The sequence below is a fragment of the Dendrobates tinctorius genome, unplaced genomic scaffold, assembly GCF_039654945.1.
Source record: "Dendrobates tinctorius isolate UK_male_01 unplaced genomic scaffold, ASM3965494v1 ptg000093l, whole genome shotgun sequence".
In the NCBI taxonomy this organism is placed as follows: Eukaryota; Metazoa; Chordata; class Amphibia; order Anura; family Dendrobatidae; genus Dendrobates; species Dendrobates tinctorius.
In genome coordinates this window covers 25,923,114-25,948,513 of record NW_027361761.1, presented here as the reverse complement: position 1 = coordinate 25,948,513, position 25,400 = coordinate 25,923,114, and the positions used below count along the sequence as shown (strand labels likewise).

At 44.3% G+C, this 25,400-nt stretch overlaps 1 protein-coding gene across 3 annotated transcripts in view; it reads left to right on the top strand.

Moving 5' to 3' along the window:
* SPATS1 (spermatogenesis associated serine rich 1) overlaps positions 1–16,810 on the top strand; it is a 136,575-nt gene extending 119,765 nt beyond the window's left edge. The window contains exons 6-7 of one of the 3 annotated variants that reach the window (XM_073586591.1): positions 12,371–12,433; positions 15,419–16,810. In XM_073586591.1, coding sequence (XP_073442692.1) covers positions 12,371–12,433; positions 15,419–15,548 — 193 coding nt within the window. In that variant the 3' untranslated portion in view covers positions 15,549–16,810. The other 2 variants (XM_073586593.1, XM_073586592.1) reach the window with 2 other exon arrangements.
* Positions 16,811–25,400: the final 8,590 nt, after the last annotated feature.

The following is a 25,400-nucleotide window of genomic DNA, read 5'->3' as shown; positions in this document are numbered from 1 at the left end:
AAATTATACCATAGAGCCGTGAAAATTAAAAAAAATCTAATTTTTCCCACAAAAATGTTGTTAGTCCCAAAGATTTTATTTTCACAAGTTAACAAGAAAAATGTGATCCCAAAATTTGTTGTGCAATTTCTCCTGAGTATGCCAATACCCTATATGTGGATAAAAACCACTGTTTGGGCACACGGCAGGGCTCAAAGGAAGCGGTGATGTTTTGAAACAGATTTTGATGGAATGGACTCCTCGAGGAATGCATCTAGATGTGTAGTAAGCACTTTGAACCCTACTGTCCTTCACAGAAGCTTAAAATGTAGACATGAAAATTAAAAAAATCACATTTTTCCCACAAAAATGTTATTTTAGACCCAATTTTTTTATTTTCTCAAGGTAACAGGAGAAAATGGAACCCAAAATGTGTTGTGCAATTTGTTTGGGCTCATTACAGGGCTCAGAAAAGGAGTGATACTTTGGAATGCAAACTTTGATGGAATGGTTTTGTAAGAGGGTCAGGGCCTATCCCTGTAAATGTTTGGTACCACTGTTTGCTTGCACATGATTGCCATATTTGAATGTCCCATATTTTTGTACAGTTGTGGCCAAAAGTATTGACACCCCTGCAATTCTGTCAGATAATACTCAGTTTCTTCCTGAAAATGATTGCAAACACAAATTCTTTGGTATTATTATCTTCATTTAATTTGTCTTAAATGAAAAAACACAAAAAGAATTGTCCTAAAGTCAAACTGGATATAATTCCACACCAAACATAAAAAAGAGGGTGGACAAAAGTATTGGCACTGTTCGAAAAATCATGTGATGCTTCTCTAATTTGTGTAATTAACAGCACCTGTAACTTACCTGTGGCACCTAACAGGTGTTGGCAATAACTAAATCACACTTGCAGCCAGTTGACATGGATTAAAGTTGACTCAACCTCTGTCCTGTGTCCTTGTGTGTACCACATTGAGCATGGAGAAAAGAAAAAAGACCAAAGAACTGTCTGAGGACTTGAGAAACCAAATTGTGAGAAAGCATGAGCAATCTCAAGGCTACAAGTCCATCTCCAAAGACCTGAATGTTCCTGTGTCTACCGTGCGCAGTGTCATCAAGAAGTTTAAAGCCCATGGCACTGTGGCTAACCTCCCTAGATGTGGACGGAAAAGAAAAATTGACTAGAGATTTCAACGCAAGATTGTGCGGATGTTGGATAAGGAACCTCGACTAACATCAAAACAAGTTCAAGCTGCCCTGCAGTCCAAGGGTACAACAGTGTCAACCCGTACTATCCGTCGGCGTCTGAATGAAAAGAGACTGTATGGTAGGAGACCCAGGAAGACCCCACTTCTTACCCTGAGACATAAAAAAGCCAGGCTGGAGTTTGCCAAAACTTACCTGAAAAAGCCTAAAACGTTTTGGAAGAATGTTCTCTGGTCAGATGAGACAAAAGTAGAGCTTTTTGGGCAAAGGCATCAACATAGAATTTACAGGAGAAAAAAAGAGGCATTCAAAGAAAAGAACACGGTCCCTACAGTCAAACATGGCAGAGGTTCCCTGATGTTTTGGGGTTGCTTTGCTGCCTCTAGCACTGGACTGTTTGACTGTGTGCATGGCATTATGAAGTCAGAAGACTACCAACAAATTTTGCAGCATAATGTAGGGCCCAGTGTGAGAAAGCTGGGTCTCCCTCAGAGGTCATGGGTCTTCCAGCAGGACAATGACCCAAAACACACTTCAAAAAGCACTAGAAAATGGTTTGAGAGAAAGCACTGGAGACTTCTAAGGTGGCCAGCAATGAGTCCAGACCTGAATCCCATAGAACACCTGTGGAGAGATCTAAAAATGGCAGTTTGGAGAAGGCTCCCTTCAAATATCAGGGACCTGGAGTAGTTTGCCAAAGAAGAATGGTCTAAAATTCCAGCAGAGCATTGTAAGAAACTCATTGATGGTTACCGGAAGCGGTTGGTCACAGTTATTTTGGCTAAAGGTTGTGCAACCAAGTATTAGGCTGAGGGTGCCAATACTTTTGTCTGGCCCATTTTTGGAGTTTTGTGTGAAAAGATCAATGTTTTGCTTTTTGCTTCATTCTCTTTTGTGTTTTTTCATTGAAGACAAATTAAATGAAGATAATAATACCAAAAAATTGCAGGGGTGTCAATACTTTGGCCACAACTGTATCTGTGAATTGTGTGTAAAGCTGTATATACGTGTTTATTGCCATATTGTGATTTACAAGTTAGGGACAGTGCAGTTAGTAAAAATGACACAAGATGGGGGCACTGAGCATACTCATAATAGAGCACACTTGTAGGACATTTCAGGGTTAATTAGAGGAGTGATACAAAATCTCAAAGGCAATGAACATAATCAATAATGGTCGACAGCAACCACACCAAACCACCAAAAGGGCATTAGCCCATGGAACACTCCATTAAACACATATGTATTCAAAAAGAGAAAAGGAGTTTTATTCCCAAAATGAGGTAAAAAAAAAAGTATTTTATTTATCACAAAACACATACTTAATATAGTAAACAGTTATTTTGTAGCTGTTCATATAACAGAGTGTTGATTAACAAGAGACAAAGGTGCAACAAAAGCTGCATGCCTGGCAGCCAGGTAAAGTAATTAGCAAGTGCAATAATCTCTCAGAGGCCCCATAGGTACTGATTAGCATCGATATTGTAATCCCCCAGTGAGGTGTGAAAAAACAATGAAATCATTCTTTGCTAAACAGTCCTTAGGTAATAACCCCATAATCACTCCTTACTAGTGTTGAGCGATACCATCCGATATCGTGAAGTATCGGATCGTATTGGATCAGACCGATACCGAAAAAGTATCGGGTATCGCCGATTCCGATACCTGAAACCCCATTCAAGTCAATGGGACAGAAATATCGGAATTAAAAAAAACCCTTTCTTTACTTATACATCCAGTTCGGGAGGGGGGAAGAGTGTGGGCGGTGCGTGGGCGGACACTGTGCATGTCTTTGTGTGCGGGCAGGGTCTGTACGGGCCTCTCGGGGGTCTGTGCGGGCCTGCTGGGGGTCTGTGCGGGCCTGCTGGGGGTCTGTGCGGGCCTGCTGGGGGTCTGTGCGGGCCTGCTGGGGGTCTGTGCGGGCTGCCGGGGGTCTGTGCGGGCTGCCGGGGGTCTGTGCGGGCCTGCCGAGGGTCTGTGCGGGCTGTCGGGGGTCTGTGCGGGCTGTCAGGGCTCTGTGCGGGCCTGCCATGGGTCTGTTTGGGCCTGCCGGGGGTCTGTTTGGGCCTGCCGGGGGTCTGTTTGGGCCTGCCGGGGGTTGTGTGTGTGTGCAGGCATCGTCCGAAGGGACTACAAGTCCCATCGGGCTATGTCTGCTACAATGACAGTGATTGACACATTAGCCAATGATGGGACAGTAGTAGTCCCATCATCCAGCTAATGTGTTGAATGTAAAAAAAAAAAAACATACAGTACATACTACATATATACTACATTCATACAAGATACATGTTAGGGCAAGTTAGGATAGGATATGGGTTGAACTAGATGGACTTAAAGTCTCCCTTCAACCTTAATAACTATGTTACTATGTTACTATGTTACATACATACTACATACATACTTCATATATACTACATTCATACAACATACATACATACTACATACATACTTCATATATACTACATTCATACAACATACATACATACTACATACATACTACATATATACTACATTCATGCAACATACATACTACATACATACTTCATATATACTACATTCATGCAACATACATACTACATGCTACATACATACTACATATATACTACATTCATACAACATACATACTACATTTATACTACATTCATACAACATACATACATACTACATACATACTACATATATACTACATTCATGCTACATACATACTACATATATACTAAATTCATACAACATATATACTACATACATACTACATATATACTACATTCATACAACATACATACATACATACTACATACATACTTCATATATACTACATTCAAACAACATACATACATACTACATATACAGTATACTACATTCATACAACATACATACTACATGCTACTTACATACTACATATATACTACATTCATACAACATACATACAAAATACATACTACATATATACTACATTCATACAACATACTACATACATACTACATATATACTACATTATACAAAATACATACATACATACTACATACACTCTACATATATACTACATACATAAAACATGCTACAGACATACAACATGCATACTACATACAGTACATTCATACAATACATACATATAGACATACAGTGCATATAACATAGAGTACATACTCACCATCACTTGTCACTTTGATCCCCAAAGCCAGTGTCATCTTTAAAAAATATTAAAAGAACAAACAACTAATATACTCCCTGATCCGCAGAAATCCATGAGTGTCCCACGACGATCTCCCGTGAAGAACAGCAGCATCAGCTGATGCGACCGCTCTCTAGGGGCCCCAGGAATACAAGGATGGGAGGTAGGTATCCTTCCGCACTGTATTCCTCCGCCACTGTAAAAAAAATAGTCCCTAGTCTCACTTTTGGCATTGCTGTGTGAGAAATTTCCCACGCAGCTTTTGCCATAAAGTGAGACCAGTGAACTATAGTAACCTCTCAGTGATGCAGTGCAGGAGATCGTCGTGGGACACTTGTGGATTTCTGCGGATCAGGGAGTATATCGCTTGTTTGTTATTTTAATATTTTTTACAGTGAGATGACACTGGCTTCGGGGAACAAAGTGACAAGTAATGGTGAGTATGTACTCTATGTTATATGTACTGTATGTCTATATGTATGTATTGTATGAATGTATTGTATGTAGTATGTATGTATGTATGTTGTATGAATGTAGTATGTATGTATGTTGTATGAATGTAGTATATATGTAGTATGTATGTATGTTGTATGAATGTAGTATGTATGTATGTTGTATGAATGTAGTATGTATGTTGTATGTATGTATGTTGTATGAATGTAGTATGTATGTAGTATGTATGTATGTTGTATGAATGTAGTATATACGTAGTATGTATGTTGTATGAATGTAGTATATATGTACTATGTATGTATGTATGTTGTATGAATGTAGTATGTATGTAGTATGTTGTATGAATGTAGTATATATGTAGTATGTACAGTATGTATGTATGCTGTATGAATGTTATATATATGTAGTATGTATGTTTTTGTTTTTTTTTTACATTCAACACATTAGCCAATGATGGGACAGCAGTAGTCCTATCATCCGGCTAATGTGTCAATCACTGTCATTGTAGCAGGCATAGCCCGATGGGACTTGTAGTCCCATCGGACGATGTTTGCACACACACAGACCCCCGGCAGGCCCTCACAGACCCCCGGCAGCCCGCACTGACCCCCGGCAGGCCCGCACAGACCGCGCATCATGATGCGCACAGACCGTGCATCGTGATGACATCATTTCAGCAGCCAATCACAGCCACAACACTGGCTCATTGCATTATGGGAACTTCCAATTCCGGTATCCGATATTGTAAAAATATCGGTACTCGGTATCGGAAATCCGATACAGCGAATATCGGCCGATACCCGATATTTGCAGTATCGGAATACTCAACACTACTCCTTACCCATAGCTGATCAGGTCACCGCACGCTCCGACCCGCCCGCAAGGGCAATAAATAACAAGAACAAGGCATTTAAGAAGCTAAAACAAGAAGGCAATGAAGAAGCATTAAAAAGTTATAGAGAAAAAAATTAAATGTGCAAAAAACAAATACATTTAGCAAAAGTGGAAACTGAGAGACTCATTGCTAAGGAAAGTAAAACAAACCCCAAACTATAAGCAAATGTTTTAAATACTTTTTTCTCAACAGTGTTCACACAGGAAAAGGATTTACCAGGGGAAATGCAGAGTGATAATGTAAACTCCCCATTAAGTATTACCTGCCTAACCCAGGAAGATTATGAAAGAACTTGGCACTCAAATGGCAAAATGGATTAAATCCTTTGTTTTATTTGCATCCAAATTGTATATGTTAAACGTTTTCGATCCAACAAACAGATCTTCATCAGAACTTCTCTGAATTGAATCTGATATAAGGAGAGGTAATGCGCTGGTGTAGCGATCTATGTCACTTATTTTGTATGGCGCTGCTTCCTCTAGCCATTAGAATCCTGCGGTATGACCGCTGAAGTGGAGGACATCAGGGAAACCGCGGTGTGCCCGCTGAAGTGGAGAAGTGCCAAGTTCTTTCATAATATTACGTGGGCTGGAGACCCTACTTATGCACCTACTACCATTCATTTGAAGAGTGCCTTGTTGCTTCTATAACCCAGGAAGAAGTGCAGAACCGCCTTAGTAAGATTAAAATTGACAAATCACCAGGCCCTGATGGCATTCACCCTCGGGTATTAAGGGAGTTAAGTAATGTGATAGACAGGCCTCTATTCCTTATATTTAAAGACTCTATAGAAACAGGGTCTGTTCCTTTTGATTGGCGGCAAGCAAATGTGGTACCAATATTCAAAAAGGGGTGTAAAAGGGAACCTGGAAACTATAGGCCGGTAAGCTTAACATCTGTTGTGGGTAAAATTTTTGAAGGGTTTCTAAGGGATACCATTATGGAATATCTCAATATTAATAAATGTTTAGCTCCATATCAACATGGATTTATGAAGGATCGGTCCTGTCAAACCAACCTGATCAGCTTCTCTGAGGATGTAAGCTCTCAAATGGACCAAGGAGAATCATTGGATGTCATTTATCTCAACTTCTCTAAAGCATTTGACACTGTCCCACATAAAAGATTGGTAAGTAAGATGAGAAAGCTTGGGCTAGGGGAAAATGTGTGTAGATGGGTAGGTAGCTGGCTTAGTGATAGAAAACAAAGAGTAGTTATCAATGGTGCATACTCAGATTGGGCCAGGGTGACTAGTGGGGGACCACAGGGTTCTGTATTGGGCCCCCTACTATTTAATATATTTATTAATGATCTAGTGGATGGCTTACACAGTAAAATATCAGTATTCGCAGATGATGCAAAACTATGTAAGGTAGTTAACACAAAGGAGGACAGCTTGCAACTACAGATTTGAGTAAATTGGAGAATTGGGCTGAAAAATGGCAAATGAGGTTTAACAAAGATAAGTGTAAGGTTATGCACATGGGAAGGAGAAACAGATGCCACAATTACTTACTAAATGGGAAACTGCTGGGGAAATCAGACATGGAAAAAGACTTAGGCATCTTAGTCAATAAGAAGCTAAATTGGAGTGCCCAGTGTCAGGCAGCTGCCACCAAAGCAAATAGGGTCATGGGATGCATTAGAAGAGGTCTGGGGACACGAGATGAAAACATAATTCTCCCTCTGTGCAAATCACTCGGCAGACCACACTTGGAGTATTGTGTGCAATTTTGGACGCTGGTGCTCAAGAAAGACATTACTGAACTTGAAAGGGTTCAAATGTGGGCTACTAAAATGATAAATGGAGTTGGATCATTACCATACCCAGAAAGGTTATCAAAATTAGGTCTATTTACGCTAGAAAAGAGAAGACTTAGGGAAGACCTAATATATATGTACAAGTATACAGTTGTGGCCAAAATTATTGACACCCCTGCAATTCTGTCAGATAATAATCAGTTTCTTTCTGAAAAAATGGATCCTAAAATTTGTTGAAAAATTTCTCCTGAGTACACCGATACCTCATATTTGGTCATAAACCACTGTTTGAGCGCACGGCAGGGTCCGGAAGGGAAGGAGCACCATTTGACTTTTTGAATGGAAAATTAGCTCCAATCGTTATCGGACACCATGTCGCGTTTGGAGAGCCCCTGTGTACCTAAACATTGGAGCTCCCCCACAAGTGACCCCATTTTGGAAGCTAGACCCCCTAAGGAACTTATCTAGATGTGTAGTGAGCACTTTGAACCCCCAAGTGCTTCACAAAAGTTTATAACACAGAGCAGTGAAAATAAAAAATATTTTTTTTCCTCAAAAATGATTTTTTGATTGTCGTGTTTGGAGAGCCCCTGTGTGCCTAAACATAGGAGCTCCCCCACAAATGACCCCATTTTGGAAACTAGACCCCTAAGTAACTTATCTCGATGCATAGTGAGCACTTTGAACCCCCAAGTGCTTCACAAAAGTTTATAACACAGAGCAGTGAAAATAAAAAATATTTTTTTTCCTCAAAAATGATTTTTAGCACAGTATTTTTAATTTTCACAGGATTAACAGGAGAAATTGGACCACAAAAGTTGTTGTCCAGTTTGTCCTGAGTACGCTGGTACCCCATATGTGGGAGGGAACCACTGTTTGGGCACACGGCAGGGCTCAGAAGGGAAGGAGCGCCATTTGACTATTTGAAATGCAAATTACTTCTAATCGTTAGCGGACCCCATGTCGTGTTTGGAGAGCCCCTGTGTGCCTAAACATAGGAGCTCCCCCACAAATGACCCCATTTTGGAAACTAGACCCCTAAGTAACTTATCTCGATGCATAGTGAGCACTTTGAACCCCCAAGTGCTTCACAAAAGTTTATAACGCAGAGCCGTGAAAATAAAAAATATTTTTTTTTCCTCAAAGAATGATTTTTTAGTGCGCAATTTTTTATTTTCACAAGGGAACCAGGATAAATTAGACCCCAAAAGTTGTTGTCCAGTTTGTCCTGAGTACACTGGTACCCCATATGTGGGGGGGAACCACTGTTTGGGCACACGTCGGGGCTCGGAAGTGAAGTAGTGACATTCTGAGATGCTGACTTTGATGGAATGGTCTGCAGGCATCATGTAACATTTGCAGAGCCCCTGATGTACCTAAACTGTGGAACCCCCCACAAGTGACCTCATTTTGGAGACTAGACCCCCCAAGGAACTTATCTAGATGTGTGGTGAGCACCTTGAACCCCCAAGCACTTCACAGAAGTTTATAACGCAGAGCCGTGAAAATAAAAAATATTTTTTTTTCCTCAAAAAAAAGATTTTTAGCCAGCAATTTTTTTTTCACAAGTGTAGCAGGATAAATTGTACCCCAAAAGATTTTGTCCAGTTTGTCCTGAGTACGCTGGTACCACATATGTGGGTGTGGACCACTGTTTGGGTGCACGTCGGGGCTCGTAAGGGAAGTAGTGACATTATGAAATGCTGACTTTCATGGAATGGTCTGCGGGCATCATGTAACATTTGCAGAGCCCCTGATGAACCTAAACTGTGGAACCCCCCAGAAGTGACCCCATTTTGGAAACTAGAGCCCCCAAGGAACTTATCTAGATGTGTGGTGAGCACCTTGAACCCCCAAGCGCGTCACAGAAGTTTATAACGCAGAGCCATGAAAATAAAAAATATTTTTTTTCCCTCAAAAAAATGATTTTCAGCCAGCAATTTTTTATTTTCACAGGGGTAGCAGGATAAATTGGACCCCAAAAGTTGTTGTCCAGTTTGTCATGAGTACGCTGGTGCCCCATATATGGGGGGGAACCATTGTTTGGGCACACGTAGGGGCTCGGAATGTAAGTAGTGACGTTTTGAAATGCAGACTTTGATGGAATGGTCTGCGGTCGTCGTTACGTTTGCAGAGCCCCTGATGTGCCTAAACAATAGAAACCCCCACAAGTGACCCCATTTTGGAAACGATCTCCCAAGGAATTTATCTAGATGCCTGGTGAGCACTTTGAACCACCAAGTGCTTCACAGAAGTTTATAACGCAGAGACGTGAAAATAAAAAATAAAAAAAATTTCCACAAAAATATTTTTTTAGCCCCCAATTTTTTATTTTCCCAAGGGTACCAGGAGAAATTAGACCCCCAAAGTTGTCATGCAATTTTTCCTGAGTACGCTGATAGCCCATATGTTGGGGTAAACCACTGTTTGGGCACACGTCGGGGCATGGAAGGGAGGGAGCACCGTTTAACTTTTTGAACGCAAAATTGGCTGGAATCAATTGTTGCACCATGTCGCGTTTGGAGACCCCCTGATGTGCCTAAACAGTGGAAACCCCACAATTCTAACTTCAGCACTAACCCCAACCCTAACCCTAACCCTAATCCCAACCCTAACCATAACCCTAGCCACAAGCCTAACCCTAATTCCAACCCTAACCCTAATTCTAACCCTTATTCCAACCCTAACCCTCTTTCTAACCCTAACCCTCTTTCCAGCCCTAACCCTCTTTCCAACCCTAACCCTCTTTCCAACCCTAACCCTAACCTTCTTTCCAACCCTAACCCTAATGGAAAAATAAAAATAATTTCTTTATTTTATTAGTTGATCCTGCCTATGGGGGGTGATAAACGGGGGGGGGGGGGTTATTTACTTTTCATTCTATTTTGATTACTGTGAGAATTTATCACAGAGATCAAAATGAATGAATGGAAATTGCAGCCGGCGGGCGCACTGCACATGCGCCCGCCATTTTCCAATATGGCGGAGCCCATGGTCCGGGACCGTGGGATACCGGGAGCCATAACGGCACTCGGTGAGTACCGGGGGGTGGGAGGGGGGGTGATCGGAAGCCGAGGGAGCGGAGGGAAGGCGGGGGGGAGATGATAACAGCGGCGGCACATCGCCGCTGTCATTCAGTGGCGGGGGCAGATCGCCCCCGTTAACGGGTGGGGGGGTCGGATCGCTGTCACCAGCCATGTCCGATGCTACAGCAGCTGGACATGTAATATTTCATCAATTTTCATTGATGAAATATTACTATCGCTCTGATTGGCTGTTTCACTTTTAACAGCCAATCAGAGCGATCGTAGTCACGTGGGGGCAAAGCCACGCCCCCTATGGTGAAGAACAAAGCCCCCTGTATCTGCGGGTCGGGTGACCTTTCAATGACCTAGGTCACCCGACCCGCAGGGGGGCTTTAAATTCATGACGCCACATAGGTGTCACTGGTCAGATTTGCACCAGTTTTCATGACGCCTATGTGGCATCATTGGTTGTGAAGGGGTTAAGTATGTGTTTTGTGTTAAATTAATTAGAGGAGTGGTAGCTGGGAACTAGAGAGAGAGTTCTTCCCAAATATAGTCAGTCGGGGGTAGACTCCTGGTGCAGCGCAGAGAGTCCTGCAAATGAGCTGTGAAGCTGCCACTCAGACGCGAGAAGTGGAGTATTCTGTCTTCAGGAATGTGTAAGACAAGCCAGTGGATGAGTCACTGTGGAAGCGTCAGCCAAAGTCTGAGTGCTGATGAAATAGAGAAGCCAGTGGATGAGTCACTGTGGAAGCATCAGCCAATGTCTGGGTGCTGATGAATTAGTCAAGTGGGCCACCAGCGAGTGCACAGGCAGGATAACCAGAAGGGGGTGGACGACCTAGTAGATAATTCTGTCTGGACTGAAGTCGATTCCAGGGAGATAAATGGAAGTGCCGTTTTCACCGGGCTCTCCTCACCCTGCTGTAACTTTGTGGTCCATTCGGGTATAGTTGAATAAGCTAGGGAAAGCTGAAGATGTATTGCTGGTACCGCGTCAAGTGAGCTAAAGTTGTATTGGATGTGCTGTGTCCTGTATGTGGTACTGGGTATATTGCAAATGAATTGTTTGGATACTGTAAAGTCCACTTTTTATTCCTTGAAACTCCTTTCTTTATGGGGCACCATGTAGAAATAGCAATTGGTAGTGTGATTGGTTGACTCTCTCTCGATCATTGGGACTGCAAAAGGCATAGATTTCTGCTTCCATGCAACCACTGGGTAAGATGTGATGCACATCTATTGCAGTCTATGTGTGTTACCAAAATATTATACTGATCTCCTATTCTGCAGCCAAAATACAGGTTGTAGGCTTTCCTTTTCATGGTAGTCAAGTTTTGCAGTTGTACACAAAAGTGACTTTTCTGCATATGTAGCAAAAACTATCCACTTTGTGAATGTAAGAGCTAGACATGTCTAAAAAAACATATAGAAACAGGTCAATATGCTTAAAAAACCTACAACTGTATACCGTACACAGAGAGCATTTATAAAAGTAGATGGTGGTTAGATCACCAGCCAAAATTAGTTCTAGACACAATTAGAGTTAGTTTTATATTTCTTATATATTTAGTTCGTGTAGTTACATATTTGCTGTACCAGGATGATTTTGTTCACCGTGATTGTGTTTAGGATCAATCCAGCTGAAATATCATTGCTTCTTGCAGGACAGTCTTGCATGTAGCCACTGATGTGTTAAAAAAAACCTGAAGACAAAAAAGTAAAGCAAGTGGAAAAAACGCACACTAAATGAAAAAAAAGCACAGAAAATAATGACAATAATAACAATACTGTAATAATACAGGTCCATGCTCTGTGTTCTAGATATTAGAAATTCCATCCTTTTTATATAGTATTTTGTTGCAGGGACTCTTACAAGGTTAAATCTGATACTTTCATTCCTCTTCAAAAATTGCCCAAGAAACCAGGGTAAGTACAATATCACTTTACGTAAGTTAATATAGGTCCCTAAATACGCCATAAAATCAACCCTAATAATTTACAGATAGAGAGATACTGCAGATAGATAGATATGAAATATATATGACATAGATTAATAGATAAAAATAGCAAAAGATTGCATTAACCAGAAATGGATCAAATGACCACTGGCACGACTAGGTGGTCTTCATAATGTTTTGCAGCTATCACATCACCTGGTGTAGCTCAGCCAATCAGTAGAGACTATCCTAGTCTGTATAAAAGCAAAAGCAGGGAATGCAGCAGCGATTTTATAGGGAACTTGGATAGTGAGAGAATGTCATAGGTCACAGCTTACCTATAGGAATAGAGGAAGAGAGACATTCAGGTGAATCTATGTTTCGGTTTGCATAGATCCAGCAAAATGGTGGGATGGGGTTAGAAACCAATAAACTCTTATACTCACCTTTCTTCGGTCCTTGCCATACCTATTTCCTGTCTACTGCTCATTACCTTTCTCCTTATTGATTAACTCTTCTGTTTCCAATTCTTTCGGCAGCCAACGCCACTGCTGACAATATCCCACATGACAAAGTGGATAGCGGGACAGGGGTATGAGAAAGGTTAAGTATGAGGGCTTATTGCTTTTTTAATATTTCCTAATAGAAATTGATCTGCAACCCAAACAAATTAAATAATAATAATCTTTATTTATATAGCACCAACATATTCCACAGCGCTTTACAGTTTAACAATTTCAAAACACAAGTGTAACAACCCTGCTGGCATCACTGCATAGCCTCCCATCCCCGCACATCAACTTACTCGCTGCTCCAGGTCATGCAGTGATTTCTGTCTGCTGCCAGCTCCATGCACTATGCCTCTTGTTTTCCTGCTTGCTCTCTTCATGTTTCCTGTGTGTATAGGGGGGTGGCGCCTGAACTCTCTGCTTCTTATGCAGTCAGGGTGCACCGGTCTAATCTGTCCCCGACCGATCACCTGGAGCCCTTTACTATATAGGCTCACCACACCCACTAACCCTGGCCTGTGCAATGTCTAGACTCAGTTAGCTCCTTGCTGCTGAGCTAGCCAGGCCCTGTCCTATGTCTTGCCTTCTCTGAAGGCTTTTATTGCGTATTCCTGTGTCTTGGTACCTTGCCTAGTACTTCTCTGTCCGCCTGCCAGGAGGCAAAATATCCTGGTCTTGTGTCTTTGTCCCTGTGTGTCTGTCTGAACTCAGTCTTACCTCTGTCTGTCAGTCTCCTTGTCTTTGGCTTCCTTCTCTGCTGTGTCTTCCTTGTGTCCTCCCTGTCTGAGGCTCTGCACCCTTGCAGCTCTGCCTGCTCGGCTCCCTTGCCGCTCTGCCTGCTCGGCTCCCTTGCCGCTCTGCCTGCTCGGCTCCCTAGCCGCTCTGCCTGCTTGGCTCCCTAGCCGCTCTGCCTGCTCGGCTCCCTTGCCGCTCTGCCTTCTTGGCTCCCTTGCCACTCTGCCTGCTCGGCTCCTTTGCAGCCCAGCCTGCTCCGCACTCTGCGGCTCTGCCTCTAACCTGTTCCAACATACTCCACTTCTTCCTGCCTAAACCTATACCTGCCCCTGCTGTGTGAACAGGCCCCTACTTGTTCCTTTACGAGCCGTGCCCGCCTGTCCTGTGTTTCCAAGCCATGCCCGCCTGTCTTGCGTTTCCAAGCCGTGCCTGCTTGCCCTGTGTCTGCAAGCCATGCCTGCTTGCCCTGTGTCTTCAAGCCGTGCCTGCCTGCCAGTGTACCAAGCCGTGCCTGCTTGCCCTGTGTCTCCATGCCGTGTCTGCCTGCCAGCTTACCAAGCCGTGCCTGCTTGCCCTGTGTCTCAGCCGTGCCTGCTTGCCCAGTGTCTCAGCCTGCCTGTTAGTCACACCTGTCTAAGTGTCTTGTCCCCGAGTTGGATCAGCAGCCACAGCCAGACACCACCCTGGAGTGGCACCCGACAGCTACCTGCCGCACAAGCCTGACCTCACCATCAGAGGCTCCAGTGAAGACCAAGGTAGCTGTCGTAGTCACGCCCCTTCCAGGGTAGTCTGGTTTGTGGTACAGTGGGGCCACAATCCCCCGTCTCGCGCCATTCAGCCAAGGCGCGAGCGTGACAACAAGTCATAAGTAACAATGTTAAAAATACAATAATTAAAGCAAAATAAGACGCCCCTGCTCGTGAGAGCTTACAATCTACAATGAGGTGGGGGAGATACAAAGTACAGGTGTGAATTTACAATGATGGTCCAGCCATCTTGAGGGAGTGGGGGATAGATGGAGATAGTGAATGGGCTACACACGCACCCTTACACATAGAATGAGTGATTAGTGAACGTGATAGGCCACTCTAAACAAATGTGTTTTGAGGGAGCGTCAAAAACTATGCAAATTGATTATAGTCCTAATATCTTGGGGTAGAGCATTCCAGAGGATTGGCACAGCGCTGGAGAAGTCTTGGAGTCGGGAGTGGGAGGTGCGGATTAGTGCAGAGGTTAGTCGAAAGTTATTTGCAGAGCGCAGCGGTCGTTTAGGCCGATAGAAATGAGGGAGGAGATGTAGGGGGGGTGCTGCACTGTGGAAAATTTTGTGGGTGAGAACAAGTACTTTGAATTGGATCCTATAATGAATGGGCAGAAGATAGATAGATAGATAGATAGATAGATAGATAGATAGATAATGGGGATTTTGAATTCCTAGACATGCTGTCAGTCCATTAACATGATTAAGAAGTAGGAGACTGAAGGATCAGAAAATGAAGTATGAATGAATGATCTGACTACATAGAGATTTTTTGTAGTCTGTTACCATGGAGTCACATAGGTCTTCATAGGATCTGTATACTCAGCACAGTAGATTTTTCTGAAAGACTATTTGCAAAGTTTCTTTTTTTATTCTAGGGTATTGTAGGTTAGACAGCCACTATGTCTTATTAAAGTGAAACAGACTTTTGATAGAGCATATACTGTATTCTTCTTCCGGTTGTCCACAGTGTTCCATTCAAAGTCAAGGTCAATATACAAAGCCTGGAAGAAGAAAAGAGAGATGTTGAAGATCTCAATAGATGGAAACCAGCCCAGCGCTCCTTTCTATTTGAATTACCGGGAAATGGACAAAGATAAAAATTGAAGCAAAGAAAATGGCATCAGTTTGCAGGACTGTGCAGCACCTTCTTCTTACAGTCTACTCACCCATTACATCTAATTCCCATCATGCAAATTGCAGCAAAGCGGTGATTTGTAAATTGTAGAAGGGAAATGTATCTACCTTGGCTGTCACAGGATGTCTTTCTAATTTAGAGGAACTTTAGTTGTTACAGATGAAGCCAAGTCGCATAAAGGGTGATCTGACTCTAAAAAATGTTTTAAAGGGAATGTTCTAAAATACTTGTTAAAAAAAAAATACACTAACCTTCCTCACTGCACCACAGCCCTTGTTGGGCAAGAAGTAATGAAGACCCATTCTTTTGTCACTTGACTATTGGGTGCTGTGAGTAGGACATTATATGAGGCACATCCAAAGATGTCCAGTTGCAGTCACTTCACCAATGAAACTAATTGCAAGCCTCAGTGATTAGGTGATTGAAGTATTAGATTTCATCACCTGTGCCAAAAGATAGAGGCAGTGAGTATCCTTTTTTTAAAAAATATTTTTAAATATTCTCTGCCTTTAAGGCTGTGGACAACTTTCACATGGAAAAATTGATTATTACATATGTTATTGGTTACCTTTAGTTGAGGAAATTGCACAATTTCAGGTTGCAATCTTAATTCCATAATTTGCTACCAGACACCCTGATATGCAGTTTATGTGGCACCCTGATCAAAGTTTCAGATTTTTCTCTTGTGGGAATGTTTCTGTCTGTAATATAGGCTGGATGTGAAGTCTGTTTATCTCTCTTAGAAATATATCCTGATTATGATTTCTGTGTATATCTCCTTGTAATATAGTCTGAATGTGATGTCTGTATCTCTCTTTCTCTGTAATACAGGCTACATGTAAGCGCTGTTTGTTTCTCCCAGTAATATAGGCTGACTGTGAGCTCTGTGTGTCACTCTCCCGGTAATATAGGCTGGATGTGAGCTCTGTGTGTGACTCTCCTGGTAATATAGGCTGGATGTGAGCTCTGTGTGTGACTCCCCCAGTAATATAGACTGGATGTGAGCTCTGTGTGTGACTCCCCCAGTAATATAGACTGGATGTGAGCTCTGTGTGTGACTCTCCCAGTAATATAGGCTGGATGTGAGCTCTGTGTGTGGCTCTCCCAGTAATATAGGCTGGATGTGAGCTTTGTGTGATTCTACAAGTAATACAGATTGGATTTGCACTGTACACAATAAAAGCATGTGTGCGTCCAGAGTTTGCCTGTCTTCACTAGGTTTCATGTATGAGAAGAACAGGTCCAGCATTGCACATATTTTATTTCAAAGTGGGTTATTCACTGTTTGTACCCTATTTTCTCTACTCTCCATAAAACTTTAAATACTTGCTCTTCTCCATTTCAAACCTGTGTATAACTCTCTGTACCTAACCCTGCTATTTCTAACACTGAGAGAAGGGAGAGGGACCATAGGGTAGAATCATAGAATCATAGAATCGTAGAGTTGGAAGGGACCTCCTGGGCCATCTGGTCCAACCCCCTGCTCAAAGCAGGATTCGCTAAATCATCCCAGTCAGATGTCTGTCCAGCCTCTGTTTGAAGACTTCCATTGAAGGAGAACTCACCACTTCTCGTGGCAGCCTGTTCCACTCATTGATCACTCTAACTGTCAAAAAGTTTTTTCTAATATCTAATCTGTGTCTCTTCCCATTCAGTTTCATCCCATTGCTTCTAGTCTTTCCTTGTGCAAATGAGAATAAAGTTGATCCTTCTACAATGTGACAGCCCTTTAGATATTTGTAGACAGCTATTAAGTCTCCTCTCAGTCTTCTCTTTTGCAAACTAAACATTCCCAAATCCTGCAACCTTTCCTCATAAGACAGGGTTTGCAGACCGGTCACCATTCTGGTCGCTCTTTTCTGAACTTGCTCCAGTTTGTTGATGTCTTTTTTAAAATGTGGTGCCCAAAACTGGACACAATATTCCAGATGAGGTCTGACCAAAGAGGAGTAGAGGGAAATAATGACTTCACGTGATCTAGACTGTATGCTTCTGTTAATACATCCTAGAATTGCATTTGCCTTTTTTGCTGCTGCATCACACTGTTGACTCATATTCAGTCTGTGATCTATTAGTATACCCAAGTCTTTTTCACATGTGCTGTCACTTAGCCCTATTCCTCCCATTCTATATATGCTTTTTTCATTTTTATTGCCCAGATGTAGTACTTTGCATTTCTCCCTGTTAAAAACCATTCTGTTAGTTGCTGCCCACTTCTCCAGTTTATTTAAATCTTTTTGAATCCTCTCTCTCTCTTCTCTAGTATTAGCTATCCCTCCTAGCTTTGTGTCATCAGCAAATTTAATCAGTTTACCCTCAATTCCTTCATCTAAATCGTTGATAAAGATGTTGAACAATACAGGGCCCAGGACAGAGCCCTGTGGTACCCCACTTGAGACATTCTTCCAACTGGATGTGCAGCCATTTACGACCACTCTTTGGGTCCGATCACTAAGCCAGTTATGAATCCACCTAACAGTTGCCTTGTCCATTCCATACTTAGTCATTTTTTCAATAAGGATTGTATGAGAGACTTTGTCAAATGCTTTGCTGAAGTCAAGATATACTATATCTACAGCATTTCCTTGATCCACCCAATCAGTGATACCGTCATAGAAGGAAATTAAGTTAGTCTGACATGACTTATTAGTTAGAAACCCATGCTGACTCTGTTTAATCACTTCATTCTTATCCAGGTATTGACATACATGTTGTTTAATAATTTGTTCAAAGATCTTTCCTGGTATAGAAGTCAGACTCACCGGCCTATAGTTGCCTGGGTCCACCTTCTTCCCCTTTTTGAAGATAGGAACAACATTTGCTCTTCTCCAGTCTTCTGGCACTTCTCCTGTTCTCCAAGAATTTTCAAAGATTATGGAGAGGGGTTCAAAAATTTCTTCTGCTATCTCCTTCAGTACTCTGGGGTGTAATTCATCTGGACCTGGAGACTTGAATTCATTTAGGTTAGCTAAGTGTTTCCTCACTATCTTTCTGTTTATAGATATCCTGGATTCTTCTATTCCCTTAATAGGCCAGTGAATAACAGTTGATGTTGCATTTCCTTTCTGAGAGAAAACAGATGCAAAATAGGAATTTAAAAGTTCAGCCTTCTCAACATCCTGTCTTACCATTTCATCATTTTCATCCTGTAAAAATCCTATAGCATCTTTGACTTTTCTTTTACTTTTGACATATCCCCAAAATCCTTTATTATTGCTTTTGACATCTCTTGCAAGCCTCAGTTCATTTTCAGCTTTAGCTAATCTGATTTGTGCCCTGCAGGTACTGCAGACAGCATTATATTCTTCTTTAGATATGCCTCCCTCTTTCCATTTTATAAACATTTTTTTCTTCCTTTTTAGCATGTGCTTAAGTTCTGTGTTCATCCATCCTGGTTTCCTTAAATGCTTCCTATTCTTCCCTCTTTTCGGAATTGTTAACAACTGTGCTTTGAGAATTTCATTTTTCAAGATTTCCCATCCTTCCTGGACATTTTTGTCTTTAAGGATATCCAGCCATTGGATCCCTCCAATTCTCTTTCTGAATCCCTTAAAATCTGCCTTTCTGAAATCTAACCTTGACGTCTGAGTCTTCACAGGTCTTCCACCTCTAGTAATCCAAAATTCTAAAATAGCATGGTCGCTACCTCCTAGGGTCCCAGCCACTTTTACCTCCTCAACCATTTCCTCCCTGTTTATAAGGATTAGATCCAAGGTAGCAGTTCCCCTTGTTTTCTCCCTTACCTTTTGGAAGATAAAGTTGTCAGCAAGAGAGGATAAGAATTTCCTTGTCCTGTTAGTTTTGCCTGAGAGAGCTTCCCAACAAATGTCTGGATAGTTGAAATCTCCCATGACAACTATGTCATATTTTTTGGAGAACTTGGCCATCTGATGCATAAAGAGTTCATCTATATCTTCGGCTTGCACAGGTAGAGATGAACGACTTTGTTCAGGTCCCTGCTTATTCGGCAAGCTATAGTGCTTATCGAATAAGCTACAGCGGAACCCGGATACATGGAGTGCTCCCAATGATCAGCTGTTCGACTGCGCAGTTACATGTGTCGCGGCTGTTTCACAGTCACATGCATGGAAAGCCTGTGGGTTGGGCTCTCCATGAAAGTGCTGTGACTGTCACGCAGCCGTGACACATGCAGCTGCGGCGCTGATCAGCCGGTGCGCTCCATGTATCTGTTAGGAACGGCGGAACGCACTAAATAAACAAATAATAAAGTGCGTTCACTGCTCGGGGTCCACCGTGCAGAAGGTGATATCACTGGTGCTGAGTAATGGCAGACGCGCTATATGGCGGTATAACGCGCACGGGTTAATCGCCACCCGATGTGCGCTGAACGGACTTTGTTAGCTCATAGAGGTGCTGTAACATAAACGCCGAGCCTGTTAGCCTCACAGGTCTCAGCTAAATTACACGCTCTGGATTCCTGCTGTGCATCTGCAGGAACCCGACTCCTAACATTACCCCCCCTCCTTGGGCCCCCCCCTCTGAGCCTCGCTACGCTCAAAGGCCACGATCAGGAGCGGAGTGTGGATGTTCTCCACTGGCTCCCAGGTCCGTGCCTCTGGACCATGACCCTTACAGTCCACCAAATAAGAATTTTTGCCACGCACAATCCTGCGTCCCACAATGGCGTTAACCTCAAACTCATCCGAAGACAAGTCTGATGAGTCTGTAGATGACTCGGAGAAGCGGGCCATGTGAGCAGGTTTGCGAAGGGACACGTGGAAGACGTCAGAGATGGCCAAATGTGGTGGAAGAGTCAGGCGGTAGACCACCGAGCTGATTCGCTCAAGAACTTTAAAAGGTCCGATGTATCGCAACGCGAACTTGGTAGACTCGGCCTGCAGCTTGATATTTCGGGCAGAGAGCCACACCAAGTCGCCGGGGGGAAAAAGTTGGAGCGGGATGCCGATGTGTGTCGGCGGACGCCCTCGGCTCGAATGGCATCCTGGGTGCGATCCCAAATGTCGCGAGCATCCACTGCCCAGTCTGCCACCCTGGAATCAGTGGAGGACACTGGCATCGGGACAGGGACGCGTGGATGCTGGCCGTAATTAAGAAAGAACGGCGTCTGACCAGTGAAATCAGCCATTGCATTATTCAGGGCAAATTCAGTCCATGGTAGCAAGGATGCCCAGTCCTGCCTGGCAGAGACAAAATGCCGCAGGTACATGACTAAGGTTTAGTTGGCTCTCTCAACCAACCCATTCGTCTCGGGGTGATAAGTTGAGGACAGGTTTAGCTCAATACTGAGTAGGCTGCAGAGCTCCCTCCAAAACCGGGACACGAATTGGGGACCTCGGTCACTAACAATTTTGTCTGGCATGCCATGCAAATGGAATACATATTTTATGAACAGTGTGGCAAGACCACGAGCAGAAGGCAACCGCGCAAGTGGCACCAGATGCACCATTTTAGAAAAATGGTCGGTGACTACCCAGATGACCGTACTGCCACCAGACTCGGGCAGGCCAACCACAAAATCCATGCCAACCATCTACCAAGGTCTGTCTGCCACTGGCAGAGGATACAATAACCCAGCCGGCCTCTGTCTAGAGGACCTGTTCCGCGCACACGAGACGCATGCCTGTATGTATTCCTTCGTGTCTCAAGCCATGTGCGGTCACCAATAAGACCTTGCAAAGAGTTCTGTGGTCCGCTTATTGCCAAAGTGACCACCCACCCTGGACGCGTGTGCCCACGCGAGAACCTCCAGCCGTAGCTGAGAAGGAACAAATGTCTTGCCTGGCGGCACTGACCCGAGAGCAACTGGAGCCACAGTTCTAAAACTCTCAGTAGGGAAAATTAGCTGAGGCTCAGCCTCCTCTTCCTCCACTGAAACCACCGAGCGCGAGAGAGCATCCGCACGGACGTTCTTCTCTCCAGAGAGATAGTGCAAGGTGAAGCGGGAGAAGAAGAGAGACCACCTAGCTTGACGAGAGTTCAAGCGTTGGGCCGTTTGTAAATAAACCAGATTTTTATGGTCCGTATACACCTGGAAGGGAAACCGGGCTCCCTCCAGGAGATGTCTCCACTCGGAAAAGGCCAGCTTCATTGGCAGCAGCTCCCTGTCCCCGATGGAGTAGTTCTCCTCCACCGGTGAGAAGGTCTTTGAGAAGAAGAAGCAGGGATGCTTCCGACCTTGAGCATCCTTCTGGAAAAGGACTGCTCCTGCACCGACGGTAGAAGCATCTACCTCTAGGATAAAAGGTTTATCCATATCGGGACGGTGTAAGATGGGAGCACCAGCAAAATGGGACTTTAGAGATGAGAAGACCTTGGAGACTTTTTCAGATCAAGCCTTAGGATTAGCTCCTTTCTTTGTGAGAGCAACCAGAGAAGCTACCAGTGCGGACAAGTGGGGGATGAACTGGTGATAATAGTTGACGAACCCCAAAAAGCGCTGCACCGCTTTGAGTGAATGTGGTTCCTGCCAGTCCATTACCGCTTGCAGTTTGGCCAGATCCATAGCCAACCCCCGGGCCGAGATGATGTAGCCCAGGAACGGCAAGGACTCTTGCTCAAACTGGCACTTCTCCTGCTTGGCGAAAAGAGAGTTCGCTCGCAGACGGTCGAAGACCCTGCAGACGTCTCTCCGGTGGGAGGTCAAATCTGGCGAAAAGATGAGGATGTCATCCAGATAGACCACTACCGAGGTAGTGAGCATATCACGGAAGATGTCATTAACAAAATTCTTGAAGACAGCAGGCGCATTACAGAAGCCGAAAGGCATGACCAGATATTCATAATGGCCATCCCTGGTGTTAAATGCTCTCTTCCACTTGTCTCCTTCGCGAATGCAGATCAGATTGTACGCCCCCCGTAGATCTACTTTTGTAAAGATCCGGGCCCCTCGCAACCTGTCAAATAATTCAGAGATCAACGGGAGAGGGTATTTATTTTTAACCATTATGGCGTTGACACCTCTGTAATCAATGCAGGGACGTAACTCTCTGCTCTTCTTCTGCACGAAGAAGAACCCTGCACCAGCCGGCAACACCGACTTTCTGATAAAACCTCTTGCCAAGTCCTCCCGGATATATTGAGACATAGCCTCCATATCGGGGAGTGATAGCGGATACATGCAGCCTCTAGGAGGTTCCGTGCCCGGCAATAGATCAATCGGACAATCGTAAGGATGGTGCGGCGGAAGCGTCTCTGAAGATTTTTTAGAGAAGACGTCCGCGTACTGATGGTACGGTTTGGGGAGCGCGGAGAGATCAGCGGGTACTTCAGTGGAAATTACCTGAACACTGCCCCTCAGGCTCCTTCCCTCACAGTCCTTGCTCCAACCCAGTATATTCCCCGAAGCCCAATCCATATGAGGGGAATGGCAACGGAGTCAGGGAACTCCGAGGAGCACCTGGTCGATGCCATCAGGCAAAATGAACAAGGACAAAATCTCATGGTGGGACGGTGAGATTGAGAGACCGAGTGGTGCTGTCTGGTGGGTCACCTGAGATGGTAAAGGTGCACCATTAACCATCCTGATGGTCAGGGGTTGGGGTAGTAACACCTGAGGAATAGCGTGCTTTAGGGCGAAGGTCAAGGACATAAAGTTCACTTCTGCCCTAGAATCCACCGTGACCTCTACCTCCCAGGTGGAAGCCTCGCTATCTAGGGTCCCTCGGAATACTGGTTTGGGAGAAAAGGGTTTCATATTAGTTAGACCACCACCTACGACCACTGGTCATGATCGTTTTTTTGACTGCAGAGGACACGTGCTAGCCGAGTGACCAAACTGCTGGCACTGGTAACAGCATGCGGAGCTTCGCACCGGACGTAGCTTGGGGCTGGCACGGGAGACCTCCATAGGTTCAGAAGGTGTAAGCTCCTGAGCGGGAAATCTTAGTGGCTCGGAGAAGGTGGGAGCCAAATTAACCCTTCGTCTGGATGGCGCACGTTCCAGCCCGCGCTCCGTAAACCGGAGATCAATGCGGATGGAGATGGCAATCAACTCCTCCAAATTTGTGGGGACTTCTCTGCTTGCTAGAGCATCTTTGACATGCCCCGCTAACCCTCTCCAAAACACAGGGACTAGTGCTTTATCAGGCCACTCTAGTTCGGAAGCCAATGTCCGGAATCGGACGGCATAATGGCTGACCGAGAGAGACCCCTGTGTTAGGGCCAATAATTGGATAGAGGTGTCTTGCGTGATCCGTGGTCCCAAAAAGACCTGCTTCAGGGCCGTGAGGAACTGAGCAGTGCCCTGAACCACGGGGTCATCACGCTCCCACAATGGCATAGCCCACTCTAACGTCCTGCCTGATAGGAGAGAAACAATAAACCCCACCTTAGCCCGCTCTGTGGGAAATCACGTGGCCAGTAACTCAAGCTGGATAGAGCAATGACTCATTAAACCCCTGCAGGCAGTGCTGACACCGGAAAACTTATCTGGCAATAGGAGGCGGGTTGTTGTCGGCATAGTCGTGTGTTGTGAGTTCATTCTCTGGTTCACCAGTTGTGAGTTCTCCTTCCAGACTCCCTCTGGTGGTAACAGGAGGTAGAGAGGCTGATTTGATCGGTGGAGATCTGCCACCTGAGAATGAGGATGACGATTGGATCTCAGGAGTCTCAGATTGGATTTAAGACAGCCGACGCCCTATTCAGTTGCTGGTGAGTCCTTCTGGCTTGTCAGCTCTTGGTTTTCAGCTCTGCTTCAGTCATCTAAAGCTAAGTTTTTCTGCTAATGTTCACACTTGATTTTGTTGGTCTATTTAGTTTTTTGGTGTGGTCAGCCAGCCCCTGCTGGGGGCTGTGCTGAATTTCCACTCTTATTTATCAGTATTTTGTCAATTGGCTTTTTGTCCCTTACTAGTTCGGTCTCTTTTTGCTCGGTCTCAGAATATTTCAGAGTGCTGATATAGTGGGAGAAGTCTAGTGACTTCAGGGTTAATTTTGCTATCAGAAGTGTTGGACATGATTTTTGTAGGGTTTTTTGCAGGTTGCAGACAGTGTCTCTCCTTTCCTTTCCTGTCTAGTTAGCTTGGGCCCCATCATTTGCTCAGCCTATTTTCCTGCCTGTGTTTGTGCCTTCATTTTGTTTCACCGTCAATACATGTGTGGGGGCTATCTATTCCTTTGGGGTCTGCTCTGGGGCAGTTAGTTTTCCCTTTTCTTGCTTTAGGCTTATTTAGTCCTCCGGCTGTGACAAGGTGTCTAGGAACATCGTAGGCATGCTCCACGACCACTGCTAGTTGTGTGGTAAGATCAGGGATCTGCAATCTGCATAGTTACCAACCTCTCAGGTTTTCTGTGACTTAGCTTGTTTTGCCTTTTTCTCCTCGGTGACCCATTCATAACAGGCGTGGGTGTGGACACGCGTGAGTCAGCCTCTGCGACTGCCTGAGCAGCGGCCACTGTAGCATTCGCAGCTGAGGTGGAGCTCTCAATAGCCGCCAACCTGCTCTCCAGCTGCGGAATGTACCGCTGTAGCTGCTGCAGGTCCGCCATTACTAGCCAGACCCTGGCGCTAGTATAATTTTAGGAATGGCGGAACGCACTAAATAAATAAATAATAAAGCGTGTTCGCCGCTCGGGGTCCACCGTGCAGAAGGTGATATCACTGCTGCTGAGTAATGGCAGACGCGCTATATGGCGGTATAACATGCACGGGTTAAACGCCACCTGATGTGCGCTGAGCAGACACTGTTAGCTCACAGAGGCGCTGTAACATAAACATAAACGCCGAGCCTGTTAGCCTCACAAGTCTCAGCTAAATTGCACACACAGTATACGGTCACAGGACACGGACCCAAGGCTGAGGTCAGTGTCCATCTAGACCTACGGTGCGTGCGGC